Below are 27,258 nucleotides of genomic sequence, written 5' to 3'. Positions count from 1 at the left end.
CAGTACACCAAAGCAGAGGTACCAGTTCAAATGCAGTTCAAGTGCAAAATCGAAGCAAATGCGTGATCCAAGGAAACAGTCCAAAGAAATAGCGTAGTAAAATTTATTTATCCGAAAGCGGATAAATAAATTTTACTTTGTTTTTGCTTGGATCGCACTTTTCTTTGAATTACGCAGAACTGGTACCTCTGCTTTGGTGTTTTGTTGTTATATCCCCATAATACATTATTTCAATGATAAACTCTTAACTAAGCCTGTAATTTTTTTCTGCATACAGTGCACATGGATTATAGTTTACTCGGTATTCTGTAGAAATCTTAAATTTCTAATTTATCATAGCAAACCAACAACAAAGAAAACAAATACACAGTTCCTTGTAAACTTTATATATATGTCCTTCCATAGTTATTTTATCCTTTCCCCCCGTCCTCACTGAACTGACATTCATCCAGTCTAAGTTATACATTTATCCAGTGTCATCAAAATTCTAGTCCAATACTTGTACTTTTTCCTTCCATTTTGCTTGTATCTTTTTGTGCTTCTTAAATCTCTTTTCATCTCTTATTCTCATCATTCAAATTTCTTTATCATTTGTATCACCTCCTCTACTATGGTCCCCTCTACTATCTTCATTTCCTAGATATTACTTTCTTTCCTGTAATCATCAGCCTTCCCACTATCATTTTATGGTTTGCCACTATTCCTTTGAGCCCAAATATCCAAAGCTTAAGAGAAAGCCATACTTCATCTCCTGACAACTTCTTTAATACCCCCTTCAAGTTGTACTTATAAGTTTCTAATTTTCTACCTTCCCAAAAATGTGAGTCCATGTCCCAGTCTTCTCCCTACGTCTCCAACATTTTCCTCCTACTCTTGGGGACATTCTATCTGGTGTATAAAATATTTATATAATCATTTCCAAGCAAGTATTCAAAACCTTTGTCCTTTAATCATATACTTTGATGATCTTTGCCCACTCATCCTCCACTGTTTGATTGCATAACTTTTCCCAGTTTAACATATCCAGTTCTAGCTCCTTTTCTCTTCCTCCTTAAACCATTCTTTTCCAGCATTCAGTAATCCTGTAGTAGGCATTACTTCACTTCTTTTTCTTCTTCTGCTTTCAATTTCATGCATTATTCTCAGCTGTTTTTTGCCTTTTCTCAACTCCAGTCTCATTCCATCCCATCGATTCACTACTCATTCATGATCTCATTTGAAAACCTCCCTCAAATGATATTCTTCTCTTACTTCTTCCCATCTCTTAGATTTTTTGTGCTTCCTGCATTTGAGACCAATATCTCATTTCAATTGCTTTATCATCCACCCCATAGAGATTTTAAACTAGCTTGTGATTCTCTAATCCCCTATCAATTACCCTCTCTTTCCAAACCTGTATATCTTCCTACTTGCACTTGTCCTTAAAAATCCTTTGAGCACATCTAAACCACTCTGTCTTTAGCCCTTTTTCAATGTTTCTAACAAAACAGACATCACATATTCCTGTGTTGTCATTAGTCCTCACTGTCCCTGAGCATTCACTTCCAATATGCTTCATAATCTCTTTCTATTAGGCTCAACATATTTGCCACCATAATATTCCTGTAAATTGGTCTTCAAGTCAGGAATTCCAAATCCCACCCACACACTTGTAACCCTATTTGGCTTCTCTCACCTGACTCCAAGTTTTTCTCCTCCCCTTGTAAATTCTCTAAACATTTGATTTACCTTTTTAAGATAATCATTTCCTGGAAGAGCCCAAAAGTTCTTGTCCTGTATAATCAGGTTGTGAAATTATAAACATTTGCAAAACATGTACCTTCTAGTCCACATCCAATCCAAGAACTTTCCAAGTTTGTAATTTTTCTGTGATCTCTTTGAATATCTTCTAGTATGTATTTTCACTTGATTTCTCTACACTGTCACTTATCCCTATGGCTAAATATCTTTTCAACCCTTCTACCCCAAATTTCTCTCAGTGCTGCTTTTCTCTCCATCTTTCTCCTTTCGCCCGTATCGCCATTGCCTTTCTTTGTTTACTTTGTACACTGACTATATCACAGATTTCCTTATTAACTTCCAAAGCTTGGTGCTATCTTCCCCATATTTACTTAATGTCATTAAAAATATTTTTTTTCTCTATACATTCCCATATGTAGCCCTAATACCTGCTTGCCTTATTATCTCTGCTAATGGTACTATATAAATCGCAAAATAGGATAAGAAAGGGGGGCATCCTTGTCACCTTCCTTTTCAAATATCAGTTTTCTGTAACAGTCTTGTCTTTATCTTAACCTAAGCACTCACTCCAGTGTAGAGTTCATTCTGTAACCTTATCCAACCATCTGGAAATCCCCATTTCTGCTTCACGCTAAACATACACTGCCACTTTACAGTATCAAATTCTTTCTTGTTGCCCCCAGGGATTACTGCCAACCCTTTTCCTGTAGATTTTGTAAAATCAACATTATTTTAATGATGTTATCAGCTGTTCTGCACCCCCCACAAAACTCCTTTGGTTGTCCTTAACTATTTTTACCAATATTCTTGCCAATCTTCCAATCAATGCATAAAACACATAATTATGATTTAATGTACATGTGGGTCTGTAAAATGTTGCCTATAAAGGACCCTTTCCCTCTTTTTGTATTACTGATAAAATTGCCTCTCTTCAAGACTCTGGAGGGCTGTTCCAATTTATAATACCGTTAAATAATCCATCCCAAGTAGTAATCACTGCCTCCTTATTTATTCTCCCAAAATCTATAGGAATTCCATCACTCCCAGGTGACTTCCCTCTCATCACATCATCAAATACCCCTTCAATATCCTCCCTTTTGTCTTTCTCATCAGCAATTCTTTATCCAGCTTTTGTACCCCTTCCAAGTCTGGTAACCTCCAACCCTGATTCCCGATCAGACCACTTTCTACCCCTTTCTCTTAATCCAAGTCTTGATACTACTTCCTAAAAACTTCTAAATCCTGTTCCAGTTCATCACAATCCTACCCTTTATTTATTATCCTATACATTTCTGTCTCTATCTCCTGTTGTCACAACCGCACCGTTAATGGTCTAGTAGCTTTTGGCATCATACTGATAGCAAGTTTTATACTACAGTTCTCCTCTTCCAAATGTTTTCATCCTCTCACTCCTGAATCTTTTGTTTTATCTACCTTTCTCTCTATCTCTCAGAGTAGACTATTTCTCTTCTTTTTCATCTGTTGCATTGTGACCAATTCTGTTATAAATGCCTTCCTCATCATCTCTCTATTCCTCATCTTCTGTTTTACTTCTTCATTATTCATCTTCCCTCATTACTGTCCACCACTCCAACTTCTTTCTGAATGAGCATTTTCACCCACTCTTGCTCTTCTTTCCTTCACATGAAGTATGTCGGTACCCTCCAATGGCTATCCAGGGTTACTACTTTTGGAACTGTAATTCTTACATTCAGTGGGGCATGATCCAGTAGTGTTATTGGCTCTGTAATCAGTCCCTCCACCTGTTGAAATATAGCCCTTGTCTAATCTTGCTCAGCTGTTATGCCTAGTGGAAAAATGGGGTATACTCTTCACCTATTCGTTTGTTTCTCCTTTCCACCCATATATCCTCTAATCCTGCACTTGTTAAATACTGTCTTAAGTATGTCTCCTCTGTTTTTATTCTCCTCCTCCATGGTCCCTTATTCACTTCCTCCCTACCAATTGTTATATTCTAGTCTCCTATGAAAATAACCATTCCTTCTTGAATTCTGTCCATTTGGGTCAATAGTTCCCTTAATGCATTTAGTTCTGAGTCCCAGTGGAAGACAAAAAAAATTATAAAAATTCCTCTCTGTCCTACCTTTTATTTCTGCAAACTTTTCCTTCCTTTCCTATCTTAATCTACCATTTCTAGTGATCATCCTTTCTCCTTCAGGAGAATTACTCCCTTCCTTCTTTGCACATGTAGAACTAGTTATCCCCTCCTAGCCTTGCATTTTTATCTTCCCCTGCTCTTCAAATGCCAAATGTGTTTCTTGCAATGCTACTAAATGCACCTTTAGGCTCTTCAGCTGTCATAGTAACCTCTTCCTCCTATTCCTACCTCGGAGCCCATTTACCTTCTGTGTCCCTGTCTCCAAAGTATCTTGTATTCTACCCCATGACACATTAATTTTACAATGTTCTTATCAATCCTGTCTGATTTCACACCATATACTACCCTCTAACCTTAGGTTTTCTAACTTTCCTTTTTTTGTCTCATAGACTGTGAATGTATCTGCATGTATCCCACCCCCATTCCCTACTTAACTATGTATTTATATACACTAAGCATCAGCAGCTGCTTTTGACATTGTCAGCATATGGCTCACTGCCCTCTCCCTATCTCTGCCATAACTATGACAACTCCCCAATTTGCATAGAGATCTATGCAGCATCTGCCAAAACTACCTTACTATTAAAAGCAGAAGAATTGTTGTTTTTCCTTATCTGAATCTTATCATCACCTTCTCCTAACCGTCCCGGCATGCTTGTCCTCTCCTTTTCTCATTTTCTCTTGCCTATTTCCCAAATGACTTACATTGTTAACCTGGACTTCAAGATCCTTCACCTTTTTCATCACACCACTACAGTCAGAGTCACCCCCACTTAGTTAAAAAAAAAAGAAATAGACCAGGATAACCTCAACATCCCTTTCCTTCTTTCCTCTTTGCTTTATTGTCAAAAACATGCCCAATTCTCGCAGTAAGGAAGCTTTTCATAAACACAAGCCCATTTACTTTCACAATTTGAAAATCATCACAGACTCATCCCCTCTGTATTATTTATCCAAAAACCCTCCCTGCATCAATCCGTCCCACTAGCAACCCCCCTTCACAGACAAAAGAGGACAATCTCAAGTTACCTTCAGATAAATCATGCCCCTTCTGCATTTCTCCCAAAAGAAAACTAACAAAACACTGCATGAACACACTCACCAACATGCTTTCTGTCATATGAGTTCACTATCTTATTTCAGAGTAACTTTGACATGTGAAAACAATCATGCATAAATGCATTGCCCATTATTTTACCCCTCATTCCTACTGGAGAGGTAAACAATATCACTATTCCCTCTTTGCCTGTTATCCAAGGCTACCCTCGAACTACATTCCCCACCCACATAGCTGTTTAGCAGTGCAACATTTCATGATTTCCTAACTACACATCTCTTGCTTATACACCTAAACACTCTTGATCCAATTCCAATGCAGCAAACTCAGGACAACCTCCTTTCATTTCTTCTACTTGACTGCATTCATAAGCACTCTTTCAGTCAGCCACATGTACTCTCTTCTTTAATGGTAACTTCAGCATGTTGGAACAATAGTGCATGAATTCATTGCTCCATAAATAATTGCCCTCTTTCTTGCTAAAGTGATACACAGCATTAGTAACTTCTTCTGTCTGTATCAGTCAGCCATAACTGCCCCTGCTCTATATACCCATACCCACATGGCTACAAAGCAGTGCAGAAATCTGGAGTTTGCTAACCACACACCTTGTGTTTATACCCTCAAAGCCTCTTAATCAAACCCAAACAATGTGATCTAAACACAACCACAGCTCACAACTTAGAGAAGAGGAAAACAAAGAAAAATTAAAAACAGACTGTATCTAACATAACAAATTACGAAAAAAACCTCCTGTTCCCCATTTTAGCAATATAAAAACACAGTAAATAACAAATATAGTCTTTTGCTATTCTAATTACCATTAAGTTGCACAATCCTACCTGCATTTAGTATTGAACATTATACAATCCATTAACAGCAACACTCTCCTGAAGCTTTCATTGCAAATGAACTTAACAACACATATGAGAAAACAAAAAAAAAAAAACAGTTCTAATTATAAAATTTATAAAACCATTACAGTTGTTCAAAATGTAAAGATATATAATTGCCACTCAAAGTTTAATCTTTTTAAGTTCACAGTAATTGTATTAGTATTGAAACAGTCCCATGTAATTAGTTCTTATTAAAGTTCATTCTCACATGTCCATCTCCTTGTATCCATAATTAACTGTACCATCTTCATCAGTTTCTATCCTTTGTGAGACTTTGGGAAGAAACCAACTTCCACAAACTTTTTGTTCTTCATCAGAGTGGTCTCTGTGCTGGAGGAGTCCTGCACCCACTTTTCCTCATCTCCAGTACGATACTGAAATGCATGTTTTTTTGGAACAAAGTCCAGTGCTTTCACTGGACTAGTAAAACACCTGATAGCCCCTTGCACAAAAAGTCTTATGATCACTGGATATAGTAAGTGCCAATTCAGCTTCAATACTGTCTAACCACTGACTGCATGGCATTATGCACCTGCCCTGCTTCACAGGCATACTCATTGTCCACATAGACTGTGCTATCCTCAGCTTTTATTTACTGCCCTGGCAGCCAGAGCTCTTTTTGTAGTCTCCTTCAAGGCATACAAATGAAATCTTATAATCATTGGTTTCTGCCCCCCTTTTTCCCCAGATGTCTGTCACCATGCAGTCTGATAGGCCTTTTCAACTTTTATTTTTCCTCTGAAATTCTGTCCATTTTGCTAATAAGCTGTTCATTACTTTGACACAGGCTTTACTGTCAAATTCTTCAGGTAGGCCCATCACTTTGACATTTTTGCATTTGACGTAGTCCTCCAGATCTATGGTCTACACCTCCAAGCACTCATGTCTAGCATCTAAGGCATCCATCTGCACCTTCATCTCTTGGTTTTCTGGTAATAACTCCTGGATCACAGTAGCATGCTCACTGAAACCCTCAACTACCTCACCCACTTTTTCCTTCTGATCAGACATACTTTCCAAGATGGTCTGCTTGATGTTTTTTTTGATATTTCATTCCAAATCATTTCCAGGGTAGTTAATTCCACTGAAGTTTCACAGTTCAGCACTAGTGTACCAGGAACTTCAGCACATTTCTTCATTAGTCTTCTCACTTTAGGTCTGTTGCACATCAAAACTAATGCACAAACTTCAAACCCTCACAGGCTCCTTTTGAGCACATGTCAGGTATACTACGCTTAATGTGCACTTGCAAACTACCTTTCTTGCAAGTGGAGCACTGTGTTTCACTTGTTATTCAGTGTGTCACCATACCAGAAGTCTCCTTCAAGCTGTGTCATTTTCAATCACAGTGATGTTTTCTGATTGGTTATTAGGGTCAACATGTTTATTTTTTTTTATTTTTTGTTGTACTTTTTTTTTTCATTCCAGTATCAGTGAAGTTCATTTTAGAAGGATAATTCAGATTGGGTTGTTATTTTTTTACACTGCAGTGAAGAAGAGATGTGCCATAGGCTTCATAAAGATTCTCACAGAATGCATGTATGAATTGCCTACCACAGGTAGTCAGATTACATTACATTGAAATCGTGCAATTCAGTGACATGAGCATGTTATTCAAAAGCAGCTGTGTATACAATGAGAAAAAAACCTCATTATTGTCTCATTGACATATCTCTAAATTGCCTTTGTTTAACATTAATGCTGTTAGACTTCACTACAGTAGTGTTTTTGTGGCAGCCCATACATCATGTTGGCAAAGGCATCCCCTTACACTCACACAAACACACATTCCAAGCTACCCCCCCATACATGCACACGTATTCACCCAAAAGCAAACAAACCCCCTCATAGCCAATCACACTGACTGAAACACTCACTCATTTCCCCATATGCCCACTGTAATATGCGTACACATCCAGCTCATTAATTCCATCCCTAAAGCCCTGCCCAATGTGAGCAACCAAGTAGAGAGGCTCACATGTGCACACACATTCAGCTGGCCTCATTCATGCTCCTAGAGACATGCACATACACACACACACACACACACACACACACACACACACACACACACACACACACACACACACACACACACATACGCACACACACACACACACACACACACACACACACACACACACACACACACACACACACACACACACACACACACACACACACACACAGTAACCCTGCTCAGCTCTATGGCTTCTTTGGAATTATGTGCGGCACAGCTGCCTCTATAGAAGTGACTAGATGACCACTGTCTTGTGGTGGTGCTCATTTTTCCTTCAACAATGGAAAATTACACAGCCAAGTGATTATCTGACTTGTTCAGCAACATGTGGTCCAGTGGTGCAAGCCTTGATTCCATCAGCTGCCATTGCCTAATTGTCTGACTCTGAGCAAGTCACTTAACCAAAACTGCCCCTGGACTGAGTCTAAAAAAATGTCCAGTACTTTACCTCAGAAAACAAATTCAAATAAAATGTGTAAACTAAATAAATATTTAATAAAATAAACATAACTCAAGAGCAACAGGCATTTCTGAGGAATAGCACATGGTTAATTAGCATTAGCCAGTTCCCCAGATTGCTATGTTAGCATAAAAAAGGAATCCACAGACATTTTAAGGGACAGTGCATGGTTAATTAGCATTAATCACTCTCCCCAGATTTAGCATGCATTTCTATCAGCATGACCACCCTTGGCTCTGTAGCCTCCATCAAAGGAAAACCTCAGCAGCAGGATGTAAGAATCACCAAAGCTTATTGCAATAGGGAAAATAGCTGTGTTAAGACTTACTACTTGCAGTAAACTTTCTGACTCCCAAATATTGTCCTTGCTTTCATTTATTTATTTTTTATTTTATTTTAACCTTTTTTTCTACAAAACTAATTACAGATTTTGATTTGTGAGATATTTAACGTAGGCTAAGGTGTTTTGGGTTTATGTGCATGCGTGTGTGTTTTGTGAGTGCTGTGTGCAAACTTTATTCTTTAGATATCAGGGTTGATGTCCCACCAAGGATGTAGTTATATTTCTAAAGATGCACAATCAGTGCATATACAATTCAGATGACATGCCTAGAGTGTAGGAACCACCAAAAAAAAAAAAAAACTTAGGTTAATTGTTTACATCATTTCCTTTATCTGGTTATCTGGTGTGCACCGTTAAGACTTTGGGCCAGATTCATGAATGTCTAATTTTCATGCTGCTGTTGTGTATTCATTAAACATCTCTACACAGCATGTAGAGCTGTGAAACAAAGGTAAGCAGCACGGTATGCTAATGAAAGCATAAGCAGCTGTAATATGTGCTAATTAACCAATCCAAGATGGCAGAGCCATTCAGGAAGCTGCAATGTAACCATGTGAAGATGGTGTAGTACTTTGTCATGAACTCCAAAACCTACTAGAATGCAGCCACCCTCACACTCAGAATAAAAAGCAGTGTTGGGAGCTGCTGATGCTCTCTTGCATGAGCATGTGCAACAGGCTGAAATGTATGCTACTGATGGGCAAAGAGAAGAAGGATGTTCAGACTTCATTTAATATATCACAGACTCAATGATATTGAAATAGTATGGTGATACAAGTTTGATAGGGTAGCAGAACAGGAGTAATGCAACCTCTGCTGTCCCCACTTCAGACCTAGGGGAAATCAAGGAGAACTTATACCTGTAGAAACTAAGGTATGTGTAGCATTAAGGATATTAGTAACTGGTCCATTGCAGAGACTCACAGGGGATATATTAGGTGGTATCACAGGCCTCAGGTTCCAAAATATTTCACCAATATCTTAATGTGATGCTGCAACATGCAAGGGAGTAGATCTATTTTCTATTCACACCACAAGAGAGAGCAATAATAATGCAGGAATTCTGTGCTGTATCACACTCCTCTGAAGACTCCCCTGCACTCACATAGAAATAAAAGCCCAGCTGGTGAACAGGGAACAACATATATCAACAGGAAGAGGTTCTACTCAGTCAATTGCCAGGTTCTCTGTAATGCCCAGGTTCAATGCAGGCAACCCAGGCAGTTACCATGACTCACATATATGTAACGAAAGTCATTATGTGGAAAACACAGTGTCTCCCTCAAATAGTTTTATGAAGGACCCCAAGAGCAAGCACAGTCTCTGAAATCCACCTCATACTAATGAAAAGAAAATCACATATTTATTGGCAACACAATCCGCAATTGTACCACTAACAAATACTTACCTTGCTTAACTTTTTTGCATTATTTCTTTCTTGGATTTGATTCCCACATTATTTCTTTCTTGGATTTGGTTCCCACATTGATCCACTTACTTTTTACAGTGTGTAATTCCAGACAGTTATGTGCCAATTCATCCTATTTATCCTACAGTACAACAAAGATAACACACCAGTTAGTGTTGACCATCTGAAAAAATGTGAATAGGTTGAGCAGCAGACATGACAAATCTAGCTGCTATGTTTCACACCCTCATTGCTGTTTGATAAAATACCTTCCTCTTTGCAAATGCCTCTCTGTGCTTTCCATCTTGCAAATGCAGTTGGCACAGTTCTGCATCTTTACACTCTGTTAAACAACAGACTGGAATTTGGTGCCAGTTCATACATAGAGTTGCTGCTTGACTTCTGCAGGCATGGCTATTGCAGGAGACTGGTGTTAAATTTACAACACAGATGTGGGTATTGAGGGCTCTGGGATTTTTATGGCATTCCTAGTGAAGTGCTACAGCCTTAGGCTAATATAGGGATACTATACCGGGTATCAGTATAAGACTGAGGCTTGGAACAAAGTAGCCAAATCTGACTCCAGTACAAATGGTATCCCACACACTGGAGAGAATTGTTGTCACAACTACAGTGACCTGAAATGGTGCAAGAAGGAACTTTTTAGCTGATGGGAGGATGAGTTTAGGACTGCTGACATCTCACAGTTGTGTAAGTGACTCTTCTTGTCTTCTTCTGTTTTGTGCAGCTGCTGAAGACATGACAGCCAACCATGAGGCACACCAAGAGAGGTTAAATCACCTCAGAGGGGCACAGGGTACATATGTATCAGGTCTTGCTGTAAGCGTTATAACTATTGTAATAGTATGTAGTGTGGCAATATGGTAATTAATAGTTGTATTCATGTTATCATAGCAATGCGACTGATTACTGGTATAGCAGAGTATACCCTTCCCATCTTACCTGTATCTGGCAAAGGTGTATAGAGTGGATAATCATCACTGTTCATTGTCTGAAATTATTTAGTCATGTAATATCCCATGGATCTAACTCTCTCTATTTTTTGTCTCATTCAACTCCTTCTCTCTCTCTCTTTTTAATTTAATTTTATTTATTTATTTTTTGGGTGCGGGTATTTTATATGGCTTAAAAATGATCTGCTAACAAAACTTGACATGTAGCACACAGAAGTGGACTGACCACTGCAGATCAGCCCACCATCCCTCTAGAAGTTGCAGCACTGACACCCAGCACTTCAGCGTCCTGTGCTCTCAATGCTGCCTCCACAAGCCTTGCTGTTCTTGCTCCAGCCACATCAGGTAGCTCTGTCCCAGCAGCTGGTGCACTGGTACCCTCTGGTAGTAGTTTTAGTGGAGGTGATTTGTATCACTCACCAAGAGTTGACAGGGCTGGTGGAGGGTATTATGAAAAGGGGCCTTGATGCCCAAATCACCCATATTGAAAAGGTGCTTTGCTACATTGCCAAGATGATGGCATGTTGAGCACTATCACAGGAAATTGAGTTGGGAGACAGTGATGACAGTTCTGTGGGTGAGCACTAGATTCTCACTTTTCTGAAGTGGGTGCTCCTTCAATGCCCCATGTATCCCCCATTATGACCCCCAACCTTTTGTGTCCATCACCATCCTTGCATGTCTTGTTTGTCCTGTATATCTGCACCTTCTTCCTCACCTAACCTTCCTACCTGACCCTCACTTTCCTAAACAACTACCTCAACATTCCTCTCTCTTTGAAAGGAAAAAAAAAGGAAAAAAATGGGCACCTGTCCCACAAAAAATAACAACTCATACATAGCTCTCCACTTCACCTGTATGTCTTCTTGACACACTTGATTTGGTATAAATGGCTGTACAACATAATTATGTTGTTGTCACCTACCCTTGGTATAGTGACAGTCCAAAGTCTGCAAATTCTGGCTACACTTCTACGTTTATGTTGTAAAGAAGTGGATAGCTGCTTCTCTCTCAATAGGTTCCAACAAATTCCTCTGTTCTTTCTCCTGTGCCCACCCCTTTACCCCCCCCCCCCGATTTCACAACTTTCCTATTAATTCCTTTTTCACATGTTTAAGCTGGTCAAAAAATAGAATCACACACAGCCCACATAGCCAGAAATGGCCCATAAGAAAGCCTTCAATTATTATGCCTCAGTATTTGCGTGGACATTGCCATTGTGCACCAATGTCAAGTGATGGTGAATGGCTGTACATGTGCTATGGCAAAGCCTAGTCAGTTATTGCCATCACCCACAGTATTCCCATTATCCCTGCACAAAGGTGCGTAAACATGTGCTGTCAGAATATAGAGTAAAGACAGCATACAGGCAATATTTTGCAACAGTTACTCTTAACAGTTCTTTGACTGCTAGATGTAATAAAGTGCAACTTTCTCTGTGGAGTGTTGACATAAATAACTTGTCTGAAGATTGCTTTTTGGCCATAGCATCAAGGGTTCAATTCCAGATGTATGTCACATTATTTCATGTTGTGATATTATATTTCAATGACATGTTTAATGAAATACATCTTAACTCATTCCCTCCAGTGGCACTCTGGAAGTTTGTTCTGTAACTTCCATTGGACTGAGCATAAGTTTTTTGACAGAATCAGATTATGTCCTCACATTTCAAATAAATGCCCATAACTCTGGAACCAAATGTGTCACTAAAGAAGTGTAAATGGCAAACTCTTCAGCACAAACTACTTTTATAGTGTCAGTATTCTTTAGATTTTAGGTTTTAAACTGGATTTTATAAGTTACAGTAAATATAATTACTATTAAATGTGTAATAGTTTGTAAACAACTTACAATATCTCAGCAACCACTTAAGTTGCACACATACTGTTAGTAGCATTTTGTTCAGCCAGTTGAAAATTGTCATATGACGCATAGCAGTTCTGTCTCTGTTAGAAAAGCATGCAATTTATGACAATATAAATAAATATTATATGAACAGCAAATATAATCTCTTTCCCTGCAATCGACAGAAGTCAAATATCAACAAGGTTGTGTTTTCCATTGTGTAAGCTTTAAGATGAAACACTTTAATACTTTGTATTAGCATGATTTTAAAATTAATAAAAATATGAACAGACAATATTTGACATCTAGCGGCATCAGTAGGGTATAACTTCAAAAGCACCTGCAGGCATAACCTGGCTATAATGAGTTAATTTTTACCCAGTAACAATCTCTCATGTGAAGATCTGAATACTGTTGCAAAAAAGCATTTGCAAACACATCCATGCCCATAAGGAAGACTTATTAAACCACCTTTACTCTACTAATGACAGCATCAGTTTCTGCCTATCCTACAGCTTCTTCATCTCCTTCACCATCTGTTTCTAATACAAAGCATGACTGATTAATACTGGGGACACCCCATAAGGTTGTACATTAATGACCCATAACACCACCCTTTCACATGTGTCTCTATATCTGTCTCTATCATCACCCCTTCTCTGTCACCCCTTTGCACTGTTGATTATTCATTAGGCTGATGGATGCTAATGTCATGTTATGGCATTTTCTGTCTGCAGGGCTTTGCTGAAGAATAAAATCTACATCTTCCATTGGCTAAATAGGGTATCACTATTGTAGAACAGAGCATGTTTGCTATATCTTTAAGAAGTGTTTCAAGGACTGAACATGCATATAAATAGCAAGTACGTGCTAGCTTCATTTTAACAGTACAGCTAGAGAGTGAGCATGTATGAATGTAATACTAGTTTGTATATAGGTTTACCTAAGTTAAAGTTATTAAGTCTCAATCCTGATGTGTTTGTATATAATAAAGCTGATTGAACAGGACCCACAAAGTCTCATCTATTACATCCTGACTAGACCAGTGACATGGTGTCAGAAGTGGGATACCAGAGACTGCTTTCCAAAGCTATGAGTTGCAAAGTTAACAGTGAAGGTAAACTAAGAGAAATGAACACAGAAAAGGGCTAGAAAAGAACCAAAGGTAATGAAAACTTGCACAAACAGTTTATTTTATAAAAAAAGGTAAACTGAAGCTTTACAAGGGCACAAACCACATTATTAAACAAGTGAGAGGCAAAAAAAGGTCTTTGATTAAACAAAATGTTTAAGATTCAGAGATGTGATAAAATGAGCATCAGAAAAGTACATAAGGGGTTTGGAATTACCTCAGAATTGCAAAATGGGCATGTTTAAGACAAAACGAGCATGTTTAAAGCAAAACCGGCATGTTTAGAGTAAAACAAGTACAAGGAAAGTATAATGGGCATGAAAAGAGATTAAACAAGCAAAATGAATATAATAAGGGTAAAAAGGGCACATTAAGCATAAATAAAGCAAGGCAACTGCATGCTTTTTGGCAAAGTGCTGTGTTGTGGAATAACTACTACTTCATATTGTATTCAGGGCATAACTAGAGTTATTTGAAGTATCTCAAAGTGTGTAAAAGTGTTTACAGTGCATGCTTATTACTGTGCAACATATTCCAAAGAGTTTATTTGTGTGCAAAGTGCAGCTATTTCATGAAGTGCAGTCAAAGTACAGCCGTTTTGAAAAGTTTCTTGCGCTGGTTGTGTCAATTCGCAAAGTGCCACCATTACAGAGTTTTTCTTGCACTGTAAATAATTATCTAGCAAACTAGCACTATTTTGGAGAACTTTCAGTGTGCTGTGTACTGTTTATGCGCAAAGAGCAGTTACTTTGAAATGTTTCTTACTCTGAGCTTCTTCTGCTCAGTTCATTCGCACAGTGCAGTTATTTTCAAATGTTTCTTACACTGGTGAGAGGTGATTTCATGCAGTTCAGTAATTTCAAGAGTAGTATAGTGCCCACGAGACTTATTTCACAAAGTTCAGTTATTCAGAGGCTTGTTGTGCTATTGGACATAGCTATGAATACTGGCATAAATTTCTGGCATATGTATACGTGTATGTGTTCGCACATATTTGGAAAATCCTTCACTCTTATTTGTTAATATGGCAGATGGATTTTGAAAGCCCTCACTACTTGTATTTGATCAGAATATTGCAGAGAATATTTGAGCAAGAGTACAATATTTTTTTTTCTATAAGCAGCTTATTCTGACAGAGATGCACACACTAGGGCATTCATTTTGCTAAACCTAGCTGGTTCAGAGGCCATTGAAAGAGAATGTTCATTTGTGTATGCACCAGCAGTATATGAGGGAGAAGGTGAAAACTGCCATATTGTTGTACAGGCTGAATCAAGGGAAGACCCTGAGTGTTTGAAGCTCAAATTCAAAGAAATGTGTAACCCCCAGACAAATATTACATTAGAGAGGCATTTATTTTACACAAGAGATCAGAAAACAGAGGAAACCTTTGCAGCTTATATTACTGACCTAAGGAACAAAGGTAAATGTGTCAGTTTGGTGACTTAAAAGACAAGCTGATAAAGGACAGGCTTGTATGTGGTATTAACAGTGCTGCTGTGAGAAAGATTTTGCTTTGTGACAGTGATTTAACACTAAAGTAATTTAACACTAAACAATGCTATTGAGATTTGTCAAATCCATAAAGTTACAGAAAGGCACACAAGTATGCTTGCAAGTGAGAAGAGTATGGTTTTGACAGGCTCCAGAACAAATGTAGACAGTATGCAACATGTGGCAAACAGAATCAGGCCTAAGCACATGACAACCCACAGCCCCTGCAGGTTCTCCAGGGAAACCACATAGTTTTCCAACAAGTTCTAAGAAAGGAGCATGTTCAGTGCATTATGAGCGTGAATCAGTAAAACCCAAGTCTATCTTTATAGTTAACTGTCAGAATTGTGGTGCCAATCATGAGTATAAAAGAGAGAAATGCTTAGAATGTGGTCAGCAATGCCACAAGTGTTAAAAATGGAACCATTTTCAAAAGTTGTGCAAATCAAGTAATCCTTGCACAGTTATAAAGAAGGATCAAAACAAAGCAAGTTGATCATATAGAGAGCTGCAATTCTACTTTCTATGTCGATGGTACATCAGAAATTGGTGAAAAGGTAGGTTCATAGATTAGTACTAGGCTAACTGCCCTTGCGAGCCATTTTAAGCCTAGCCAATTATCCCTTGTGAGACTCAAATCCTGCACCTTGTGTTTGTAAGGCAAACACCTTAACCATTAGGCCACCCTCCCAACCTTTTGCTGAGAAAGAACAATGTATTTTGTAATATCCAGATCAATGGTAAATTCACAGAGCTCAAAGTAAACACTGGTTCAAAGTGTAATGTTATGTCGGCAGACACATTTGCTAAAGTGAGAGTTGGTGAACAACTTAATCTGGCTAGTAGTGAGAAACTTGTTGCTTATGGAGGTGTAGAAATTCAGACTGAAGGCTAAGTAGTGCCTTCATGTTATTTGGCTAGAAACTGTTACAGCTTGCTATTCTATGTAGTCCAAAGACCTGTGCAGTCATTATTGGGTCGCAGAGACAGTTTGAGAATGAATCTGCTTTCTTTTACCAAAGAAGTTCATCATGTAAGTACATATCCTAGTTCCAATTTTTCTGAAGCTATTTTTTCAGAGTAAGCTGATGTTTTCAATGACAAATTGGGCAAAATTCCAGTTGTGAATTCTAGGAAGTTAGACCCAGAGGTCAGTCCAGTGGTCAGAACAGTACGGAAAATTTGGATAGCTATGCAGGATAAAGTTAAACCTCAGTTGGATAAAATGGTGCAGCAAGGTGTAATTTGTCCAGTCACAGAACCAACTGAATGGGTGTCATCCATGGTAGTAGCCCACAAGAAAGGCTCAGATGAAATCAGAATATGTATTGACCCAAGAGTTTTGAACAAAACATTAAAGAAACCACATCATCCAATGCATACAGTCGATGTCTCAGCCTTAATACTGAATGCCACTGTTGTTTCTGTCTTGGATGCAAAAAGTTCATTTTGAGAAGTAATGCTTGATCACAGATCCTCATTACTGACTACTTTCAGTACCCCATTTGGCAAATACAGATTCCTAAGAATGCCATTTGGAATAAATTCTGCAAGTGAAGTCTTTCAGCATTCAATGGAGCAAATTTTTTCAGGTTATCCTTGTGCCATAATAGTAGATGATTTATTGGCTGGAGGCAATGGTGAAGCACAGCATGACAGAAACCTTAAGAGAGTTCTAGAAAGAGCACATGAAGTGAACTTAAAGCTCAATCCTCTAAAGCACAAATTCAAACTACCAGAAGTTACATATGTAGGTCATTTATTTACCAGCACTGGCTTGAGACCAGACCCATTCAAGAAAGCAGCTATAATTGAGATGCCAGCACCTGATAATGTTCAAGCTCTACAGCATGGTCAACTATTTAGGCAAGTTAATACAACAATTCAGTGAGCTGATAGCACCTTTGAGAGAGCTGATGCACAAAAATGTTACATGGTCTTGGTTGTAACAGCACCAAAGATCATTATAAGATGTTAAACAGAAAATTGGAACCCTACTTACATTAAAATACTATGATGTCAAAAAAACAGTAACTCTTTCCTGTGATGCTTCAAATTTGGGTCTTGCCACACTTATTATTCAAGAAGGCAGACCAGTAGCCTATGCATCTAGAACCCTTACCCAAACTGAAATGCAATATGCTCAGATTGAGAGAAAACTTTTGGCGATAGTATTTGCATGTTCACAGTTTCATGATTATATGTATTTTCGAGCTATTCAGACTGAAACTAATCAACAAACTCTAGTTACTATTCTAAAGAAGCCTATGCATTCAGCTCCAGCAAGATTACAAAGAAAGATGCTCAAACTGCAAAAGTACAACTTCAAAATGGTCTATACAAAAGGCAAACTTCTTTATCTGGCTGATCCCTTATGCAGATCACCCAGAAATACAATGGAACACCTTGACACAGAGAATTTTGACTTTGACTTAATGGAAGTGCATAATTTTTCTACCACGAGACTTGATGAGCTGAGAGATCATACAAAGACTGATCCAATTTTGCAAAAGCTCAACCACTACATTAATGTTGGATAGCCATCAAAGAATGTAGTGTACCACCTGAAGTGCAAACTTATTTTCCTTACAGAGATAAGATGATGTAAGATGGTATTATTTTCAAAGGTCCTAGAATTGTTGTTCCTGCTTCATTACAACATGAATATATTCAGATTTTGCATTGTGGTCACCCAGGTTCTGAATCTACCAAAAGAAGGGCAAGAGAACTAGAAATTTGGCCTTCTCTAGTAAAAGGCATTGATAAAGCACTTTCTTCTTGTTCTGTATGCAATAGTACTAAACCGCATTTGCAGAGAAAACCACTTCAGCTAAGTCAAGTTCCTGAACTACCTTGGTCAACAGTAGACAGTGATATATTCAAGTGGAACAATCAGCATTGCTTAGTATTAGTAGACTCTTATTTGAACTGGTTTGAGATCGATTTATCACCTAACCTAACATCCACTGCTGTTATCACTAAGTTGAAATGTCATTTCTCAGTCCATGGTAGTCCACACAAAGTTGTTTCTGACAATGGTACAATTTACTAGTCAGTTGTTATGGAAATTTCCAAGAGAATGGGACTTTGTACATGTTACTAGTAGTCCAGAATATCTACAGTCAAATGAACTAGCTGAACATGCAGTACAGAGTGCAAAGCAATTACTTGAAAGGTCAAAGTGTGACAATACCCATGCTTTTTTGAATGTACTCAATCTCAAAAACATACCCTGTGATGATATACTTAGCTCACCTGCTCAGAGACTTCTGTCCAGGCAAACCAGAACAACATTGCCTATTAGTTCCAGTTTGTTGAGGCCTAAAGCTAAGAACAATAAAACCATTAGAGACCAATTATTCAGGAACCATTCTTCCCAGAAGTTCAGCTATGATAAATTAAGCAGATTTCTTCATCCATTGAAAGAAGGAGAGACAGTAAGGATACAAACGGGGAATGGCTTGACCAGATTGGTCGAGTAACAGGTATATGTACTGAGCTAAGATCCTACTTCATAGAATCTGAGGGTGTGGAATACAGGAGAAATCGCTGACATCAACTTCCTGTACCAGAATCGATATTACGGCATTGTTATGGTGATACAGACTCTAGATCGCAGAGCAATCCAGATAATGTTTCTGTTGCAGAATGTATCTTAACCTCTACTTCTATTCCTGATGATATTCCTGATGTTCCTAAGGTTGAACATTCAGCAGAGACAGACCCAGTTGCTAAATCTCATTCTAAATTTTATGTCACACATTTTGGTCACATTTCCAGACCTAGTGTGAAATACACAGTGACCTGGACTTGATTGTATATATGTGTATCTAATTCTGTACAATTGCATGACAAATAATTATTTGTATTGATTGCCTGACAACTGATATTTTCAATATTGGATAACCAATTTGTCAAAGAGAGAGGATGTAGAACAAAGCATGGATGCTGTATCTTTAAGAAGTGTTTCAAGGACTGAATGTGCATATAAATGGCAAGCACATGCTAGCTTCAGTGCCATTTTGAGAGTATATAAGTTTACCTAAGTTAAAGTTATTAAGCCTCAATCCTGATGTGTTTGTTCATAATAAAGCTGTTTGAACAGAATCCACAAAGTCTCATCTATTACATCCTGACTAGATGAGCTACAACTGTCCCCTCAACGGTATGATTTTGGCATGTGTGAAGTAGGATTTTCTTGGTGAGGTCTTCAGTTAATGATCGAGCCTGTTAGCTTAATGTTTCATCTTGACAATGGTTTGAATCCAACTTTAGGTGAAATTCATAGTGCTTGCTTTTACAAGTGCCTTTCCTGTGAATTAGTTACGTATGTATCTCTCTCTAAGTCCCATAGTGCTCAGCAGTTGCACAAGGTCTGGTAATGGGCAACTGTAGTATGTCATGGTAAATTGCACTTCAGGTGTTAATGCACAATGCAGTCACTGTTTGCCTCATGCCTAGTTGTACACTCAGTAACTCTTTTCCCCTTGAAGCATGTTTCTTATAAAGTAGATATAATATAAGAGATTATTTTAGTAGCTACTTACATACACACTTTTGCCAGGCAACATATTTATAAAAGTCATTCCTAGGTATTCTTAAATTCATGATGAAAAGTTCATATAATAATCACATTCTGACATGCTTTGTAAAATCACCTGCATACTGTAGTCAGGCCCTGCTTCAAATCTGCTTTTTCATTTAGTTCTGAGAGATTATACCTTGGTACACAGAAACAGCTAGGTTGACAGGTGAATTTTCTCCACTAAGTACTGTCCAGAGAGCTGATGGCCATGTGTCGCTACTAAGCCTGTTTGCGATGTAGAAGGCACACCAAATGTAGTGCTTCACTGTTTCCTTCAGTAGAAAACTCTGTTTGGTCACAGCATACCATGTCATAAATGGGGCAGGCAAGTAGAATGTTCATTTGGAGATAACATTGAGAAGTATAATAAAATATGTGGAGCATATGTATACAAAATAAAAATTATCTGTTGTAAATGTAGTCAGAATCACATTGCCTCTTTGATTTTTGTTTGTGCAAAGGGTGTCTGGGAGTAGCACTGAATACCACTAAACACTTGCACTTCTCAGTCCACATTCAGCACATCAGTGTTACACACTCATACCCTAACACTTTGCCAACATTTGTGCAAATACTTTTCCCACCACTGAGTTTTGGGAAGTGACTTGGAACAAAAATAAGTATTGCTACTGGATGATATTACTTCATTACATGGAAATTGTCCAATGTGCTCATGTGAGATGCAGTGACCTGTGAAGTAAACTGACCACTACATTCTAGACAGTCAGGTCTGCACTGCAGCAGTGACACTTATAAATGATATTCCACATGCTGCATTGACACACAGAAATTATCATTTTTTTATCCCTCCTGCATTGGAATATTAAGTATTGCTTGGTATTGGCAGTCCACATTAATCATGCATGAGCATATACCATTGCTAAAATCAGTGCCATTCATTGTCCACCCTGTGTTTCACAATTGTGTGTGTCTCATATACATAAGACAGGTAGGCATATGTCACTGTCAGTTCAGTTCTACAGTATACATTAAAGACAGCATAGTTGACATAAGTCAGCAGTATGAATGCATTATTAATTATAACATTGACCTTAATCTATCATATCAACAAATATGGATTTGCAAAAAACCTTCAACATCACAATATCATCTCTGATACAGAATGACATGGTAATCCTAGTTACACTGCACTGTCAAAGTGTAAAGTCAGATTTCTGCAGTGCCACTTGTGTTAAGTACCATGTTCTGTAGATTGTATCAATAGATAGGTAAGGTGTTCTAATCTCACAACAATCAATATGTGTGTGTGTGTGTGTGTGTGTGTGTGTGTGTGTGTGTGTGTGTGTGTGTGTGTGTGTGTGTGTGTGTGTGTGTGTGTGTCTATGTGTCTGTGTGTGTGTGCACATGCATGGGCGTGCATGTGCGCATATGGAGTTGTGTAAGTGTGACCTTAGCTACTGCTTCCTCTATACAATAGTAGCCTGGAGTTAATTTCACACTTCAGGGTGAGTCCACATCAATGTTAGACCCTTCTCCCAACACCGTGTTCTCAGTGTCAATCCTTTTTAAAGTGCACTCTCACAATCTAAAAGGCAGACTTCTGTAGTGGCACTTGGGTTAAGTGCTGCCTCCTTTAGATTGAATGGCTTGATAGGTAGGGTATTCTAATCTCACAGCAGTCAAAGTGTGTGTGTGTGTGTGTGTGTGTGTGTGTGTGTGTGTGTGTGTGTGTGTGTGTGTGTGTGGAATTGTGTAAATATGATCTTAACTACTGACTACTTAACAGACTTCTGTAGTGGTGCTTGTGTTAAGTACAGTTTCATTTATATTGCATAGGTAGGGTATTCTGTTCTTACAGCAGTGAACTTGTATATGTATGAAGTTGTGTAAATATGACCTTAACTACTTTTCTCTACAACAAAGTAGTAGTCTGAAGTTAATTTTATAGTGCACAGTGAGAACGCATCAATGTCAGACCCTTTTCCCAGCATCATTTTCTCTGGAACAACACACTGATGTCATTCTGTATAAAGTGCAGTCTCATACTATGAAAAACAGGCATTTGTGGTGGCACTTGCATTAAGTACTGTGTTCACTAGATAGATAAGGGGTTCTAATCTTACAACAATCAATGTATCTGTTTGATGGTGGGTCTGTTGCTCCACTAGAGGATTATGTCACCAGGTGTGCTCATTTGACTCACACTCATGAGAAACATTTACACGTTTAGATCAATTCCACATCCCTTTTCACTTTGTCCACAAAAACATACTGCCTGCAACACACTGTTGATGTCATCATTTCAATAATCCACTCTCAGACCACTAACGTCTTACCTCTCCTGTGATCCATTCACATAATACACTGATATGTAGACTGAGTCAGTCAATTAGAGGGGGTTCCAATACAACAGTGAAACTCTTCTGATTGTGTGTGAATGCAAATTAATGTGGGGTACCTTATACCTTTTAGTATTGACTTTATTTAGAATTGCACACAGCTGTAGAAGTCATTTTTGCACACACATCTCCTTTGCATAACACATCTTATTTCATCCTTTCAAAGATGCAGTGTGACTCGCATGCAGTCAGACTTCTTCTGTGGTGTGAGCATATAACACATTTTGTTTGCAGATTGTGCCAGTGCAGAGGTAGGGAGTTTGAATACAGGAATGACTGTCATTTGTGAGTGTGTGTTTCATCCTGTTACTGTAGAGAACAGTCTGTAAATACATGTATGATGTTTATTAATGCAGTGTGCTTGTGCTGTTCAGCCACATTTTAGTGGAAAAATGAACGTAATACACAATGGTGATATCATACATTGAAACGTGCAGTGTCACACTTATCAAATAAATCTATATTTGCACTTGTGTTTTACCAAACCTTCATTAGCCTGTGATGTTAGGAATATATATATATATATATATATATATATATATATATATATATATATATATATATTGCAAATAATGACACCACTGATTATAGTCAGTGTACATGTTGTTAACTGTGCTATGTTCATATGTAGATGTTTCATGTTACAAGAGTTTACTCTACATTTTCTTTGGAAAGGCTGTATTGAAGACTGATGCTGTCATTTGAATAGATTGTCATCCCATTACAGTTGTAGTGAGACACCTCCTCGGGACTGAGGACATGAGATGATGTAATATATGTTTTTGCTAAGTAAAACTTGTGTTCCAATACATGATTATATCCACATTGTACATAATTGTTGTTCTGTCATCACAGTGACAACAGCAGGGGGTTGCAGGTGTGTTTGGGTATACCTAGCATCAGGCAATGTTGTCTGACATATGCAAGAATCTTTCTTAGTAATTACATGGACATATATTACTTGATTCATGCATATAATGTAATGCTTTCACTTAACCACAAATATTACAATTGGTGATGCACTTATACCATGGCACACACATTAATCTCACTATAGTGTTGATTTTATAAACTGTTAGGTAAGTGTTCCAAACCAACATTGAGTGACTGTAAGCATTTGTGTCCTTACCTATTTTGCAGGAAAGGCATTCACTCCAATTATACTTTATAAATATAGAGTAACAGAGGCCTCTCATATCAATTTTTGTAGATACAATTTATGGGCAAATAAAGTACAACTGATTGATTGACTTCACATAGGTGGAGTTCAACAGCTATGATAACATTTCTGCTATGGTGAATATGATTAATAGCCATCTTGTTATTTGGAGGAGTTGTACAACCTGATGTTCAATTCTTGTATAGGGATTTGTTTTATGTGAATGTACTGATGTCACACAGCGACCATTATACCACTTCAGTCTTATCCCTTTATATGTTACATGAACATAGCTTTTGGTTTCCTCAAAGTACACATTTCTTTTGCCAATGTAATGGTGATAATGCGACCTGTGGTGTGCATAAGTGTGCTCCTGTTCTTGGGTGGTATGTGTATGGACATACAGGGAAGCCATCCTTGACTGCGGAACATTGATATAGGATTGATCACATCTGTGTACACCTGAGCATACTTATTTAATTGCTATCAGTCTGACATGTTGATATGGCATTCATTCTAAGGGATCTTTTCTTAATTCACACATTCATTTAATTTGTTTGTGACAATAACCATTGCTACCTCCTGTGGCAGATGCCAACAATACACAGCTCTAGGAAATACATTGCATCTCTGTGTGATGTTTGCATCTCTTTTTATCTGTCGGCACAATAACTGTGTCAGGCAGGAGTGCTTATGCAAGGGTATTATGTATGTCTCTGCTCACACATTTGTAACACATACACACACAAACACACACACACGCACACACACACGCACACACACACACACACACACACACACACACACACACACACACACACACACACACACACACACACACACATATGGGATGCCTAACTATTAGAACATTGAGGTACTTAATTCCCTTTGAGGGTGATTCTCCTCATACATGTGTTAGGCCTATTTCTGTTGTGTACACATTAATACACAAGTCAGTGCTGACATTAACAGCATTCTTCCAAAAGGAGATTGTGGCTATGTTACATTAAGGAAATACACACAAATATTTCATTATGTATGCACTGTCCTTGTGAACTGTCATCTCAACTCAGCATGTCAGTGACATTCATATGTTATATAATTCCATCTGTTACAATGTGAATTTGTGTAACTGTCACATCCTGTAATATCATGTCTGCTTTTATTTACCTACATTTGCTCAGGACTTATGACCAACATTAATTATTATGACATACATTTTGCAAAAATGTGTTACAAATGTGTCTTTGTGACATAAGCACATTATTCTCATACTAGAATTTGAACATTTACCCTCCTCTCTTACATACGTCTGTATACATCTCTTTGATTTCTGTGCACATTGTCCTCAGTGCAATTTTCCTGTCTGGTACTCCATGTATTATAGCTGCCCTGGCCTTTTCACATCCCCTCTTACTTATTTCTGTATTCATATGTTACATTTTTATGCACAGTACACTCAGTATACTTTCCCTGCCTGTGTACAGCATGCATTATTTGCCTTATGGAGCTCTTCATGCTGTCCGCATGAGTACACTTAGCATGCTTTCCCACAGACAAGCCTGTTTGTTTACTGTGTGTGCTTGTGTTGCTCAACATGGTTTCCTGTCCACCAACACTGTTGCTGGCCACGTAGTGTGCTTGTTTTCATGATGAGCAGTATGCATATGCGATTAGCACTACTCCTCAGTGCACAACACGTAATCCTCATGTAGGCTTCACCGAATGAAACATTCATCTTCATGAATCCCAGATGTGTGTGTGTGTGTGTGTGTGTGTGTGTGTGTGTGTGTGTGTGTGTGTGTGTGTGTGTGTGCGTGTGTGTGCGTGCGTGTGCATGCGTGTGTGTGTGTGTGTGTGTGTGTGTGTGTGTGTGTGTCCATAAATTTAAAGGAAGACATTTGCATTCCTGAGTCATTATTAAACAATAGTACTCAAGTAGCAGCAAGTATATAATGACATTTAAGGCATTGATACATTTGTTTTAACAATTTTCATGCTGATATTTCTGCAGGTGCTGGTTTGGAAAAGAACCAGGGAAATACATTGACTACATATATCAAGGTCCGGTAATAATTGTGCTCCTGGTAAGCTTCACAAAATTTGATAGTGTATATTGCAACTTTAACGTGTTTTGAAATTATGTGTACTTTTTAATGTTTGATCACACTATTGTGCCAACAAATTTTGTAGAATATTAGTGCTTAGAGTTTGTGACTTTTTAACGTCACACAATAGTTTCAAAGGTATTGCATGAAAACTTCTTATGATGATGTTAGTCATTTCTAGTCATATAATAAGTAGCTTAGAAAATCTGATGAGCAGAAAGCATGATCTTGCAAGTCTTTCAAAAATGCTGATATATGTTTCAATGCTGACTTTGCAAAGTAATGTTGTAGTCTAATACGAGACAAAACAGAAGCATAAAGCAATGACTAGTGAAGTTCAGAAGGCCCATTCTGCAAGAAAATGGACCAAGTCTGATAAAAGCCATATAGAATATATAAAACAATACAACAGTGTACGGGTAACACCAAGAAAAAGACAGCAGTGGATGAAATGTATTTATAACCATGACAACAGAGCTTTGCATTACAATCATCAATGTCCGTTTGAAATTTGGAGCTCTGAACCATTTTGCCATGACAGAACAAAAATAAAAGTAATTTCCAAATGACGCAAATTATTGGGGAATATGTGACGTGTGTTTATCTGAAAAAGTGCAAATTCAAACTTATAAAATGACTTGGTGGTTGATATTGAATTGTGCACTGTAAATACATTTATTCATGAGAAAATTCCATTTCATTTTGTTGAAACTCTGCATCACATTTCAAAGCATTGCAAAGGATGTTGTCAAGACAGAGTGCAGTGGGCCCATTTCATTGCGTCTGAGCCTTAGAAACATAGGACTTGCCTCCATGTCCATGATAGTGCTTGGAAAGGAGTTTCACTGAGCTGAGTAAAATAAATATCTTATAGTAAGTATATTGCACCCCAATGAAGTACAACTTCACAAAAATATAAACCTTGTGAAATCTAAGTCCTGTATAAAGTAAAAATTAGTAGACTGAGAAAAAAAACAATCCTTAAGTGGACAGGAGGATGAGTTCAATCACATAACAGATGCATTACAACGTAATTCATGTACAGCTTAATCAATGGAAAATAATATAACACATTAGGTTTAAAAGTCACATTGGACTGGTCATTGCTCACTCTGTAAACATTTTCAGAGCATTGACTTTTTCTACAAAGGGACAGAATTATTTTAAATGAATGAACAAGAATCAGAAATATAAAATGTTCCAGATTGTGCCCTTTCACCAAACTGATATCTGAGGCAGAGTCACCAACAGACATTTCAGTATGGTCAGTATATATCTGTATATGCCAAGTCATATGTTACTGCTGAGTGGTATGGAAACAGGTTTATACTGTTGCTGATCTAGCAACAAGGTTGTCCATAGGACCACAATCAGCATTACAGCCCCCCACCCCCAAGAAAAAGTCAGCATGCAGAACCTTGGAGGAGAAAAAGGAAGTTGTAGTGTTAAAGCAAGGAAGAAAAATGAGAAATGAAAGTTTAGATACCAGCAGACATGTTTGGAAAGCTTGAACACCTGTTTATTGGCTCGGAGTGCCAACTTAAAGAACACAGTA

At 38.0% G+C, this 27,258-nt stretch overlaps 1 protein-coding gene across 4 annotated transcripts in view; it reads left to right on the top strand.

The window, feature by feature from the left end:
* Window positions 1-27,258, top strand: part of LOC122798078 (corticotropin-releasing factor receptor 2) — a 1,424,487-nt gene that overhangs the window by 971,137 nt on the left and 426,092 nt on the right. For all 4 annotated transcript variants that reach the window (XM_044066741.1, XM_044066740.1, XM_044066742.1 and 1 more), the window contains one exon: window positions 25,610-25,682. In XM_044066741.1, the coding sequence (XP_043922676.1) occupies window positions 25,610-25,682 (73 nt within the window). The remainder of the gene's footprint in view (window positions 1-25,609; window positions 25,683-27,258) is intronic.

This window comes from Protopterus annectens, chromosome 3.part1, assembly GCF_019279795.1.
Source record: "Protopterus annectens isolate FY-2018-M chromosome 3.part1, PAN1.0, whole genome shotgun sequence".
NCBI classification, from domain to species: Eukaryota; Metazoa; Chordata; order Ceratodontiformes; family Protopteridae; genus Protopterus; species Protopterus annectens.
This window is presented reverse-complemented; position numbering and strand designations above follow the sequence as displayed.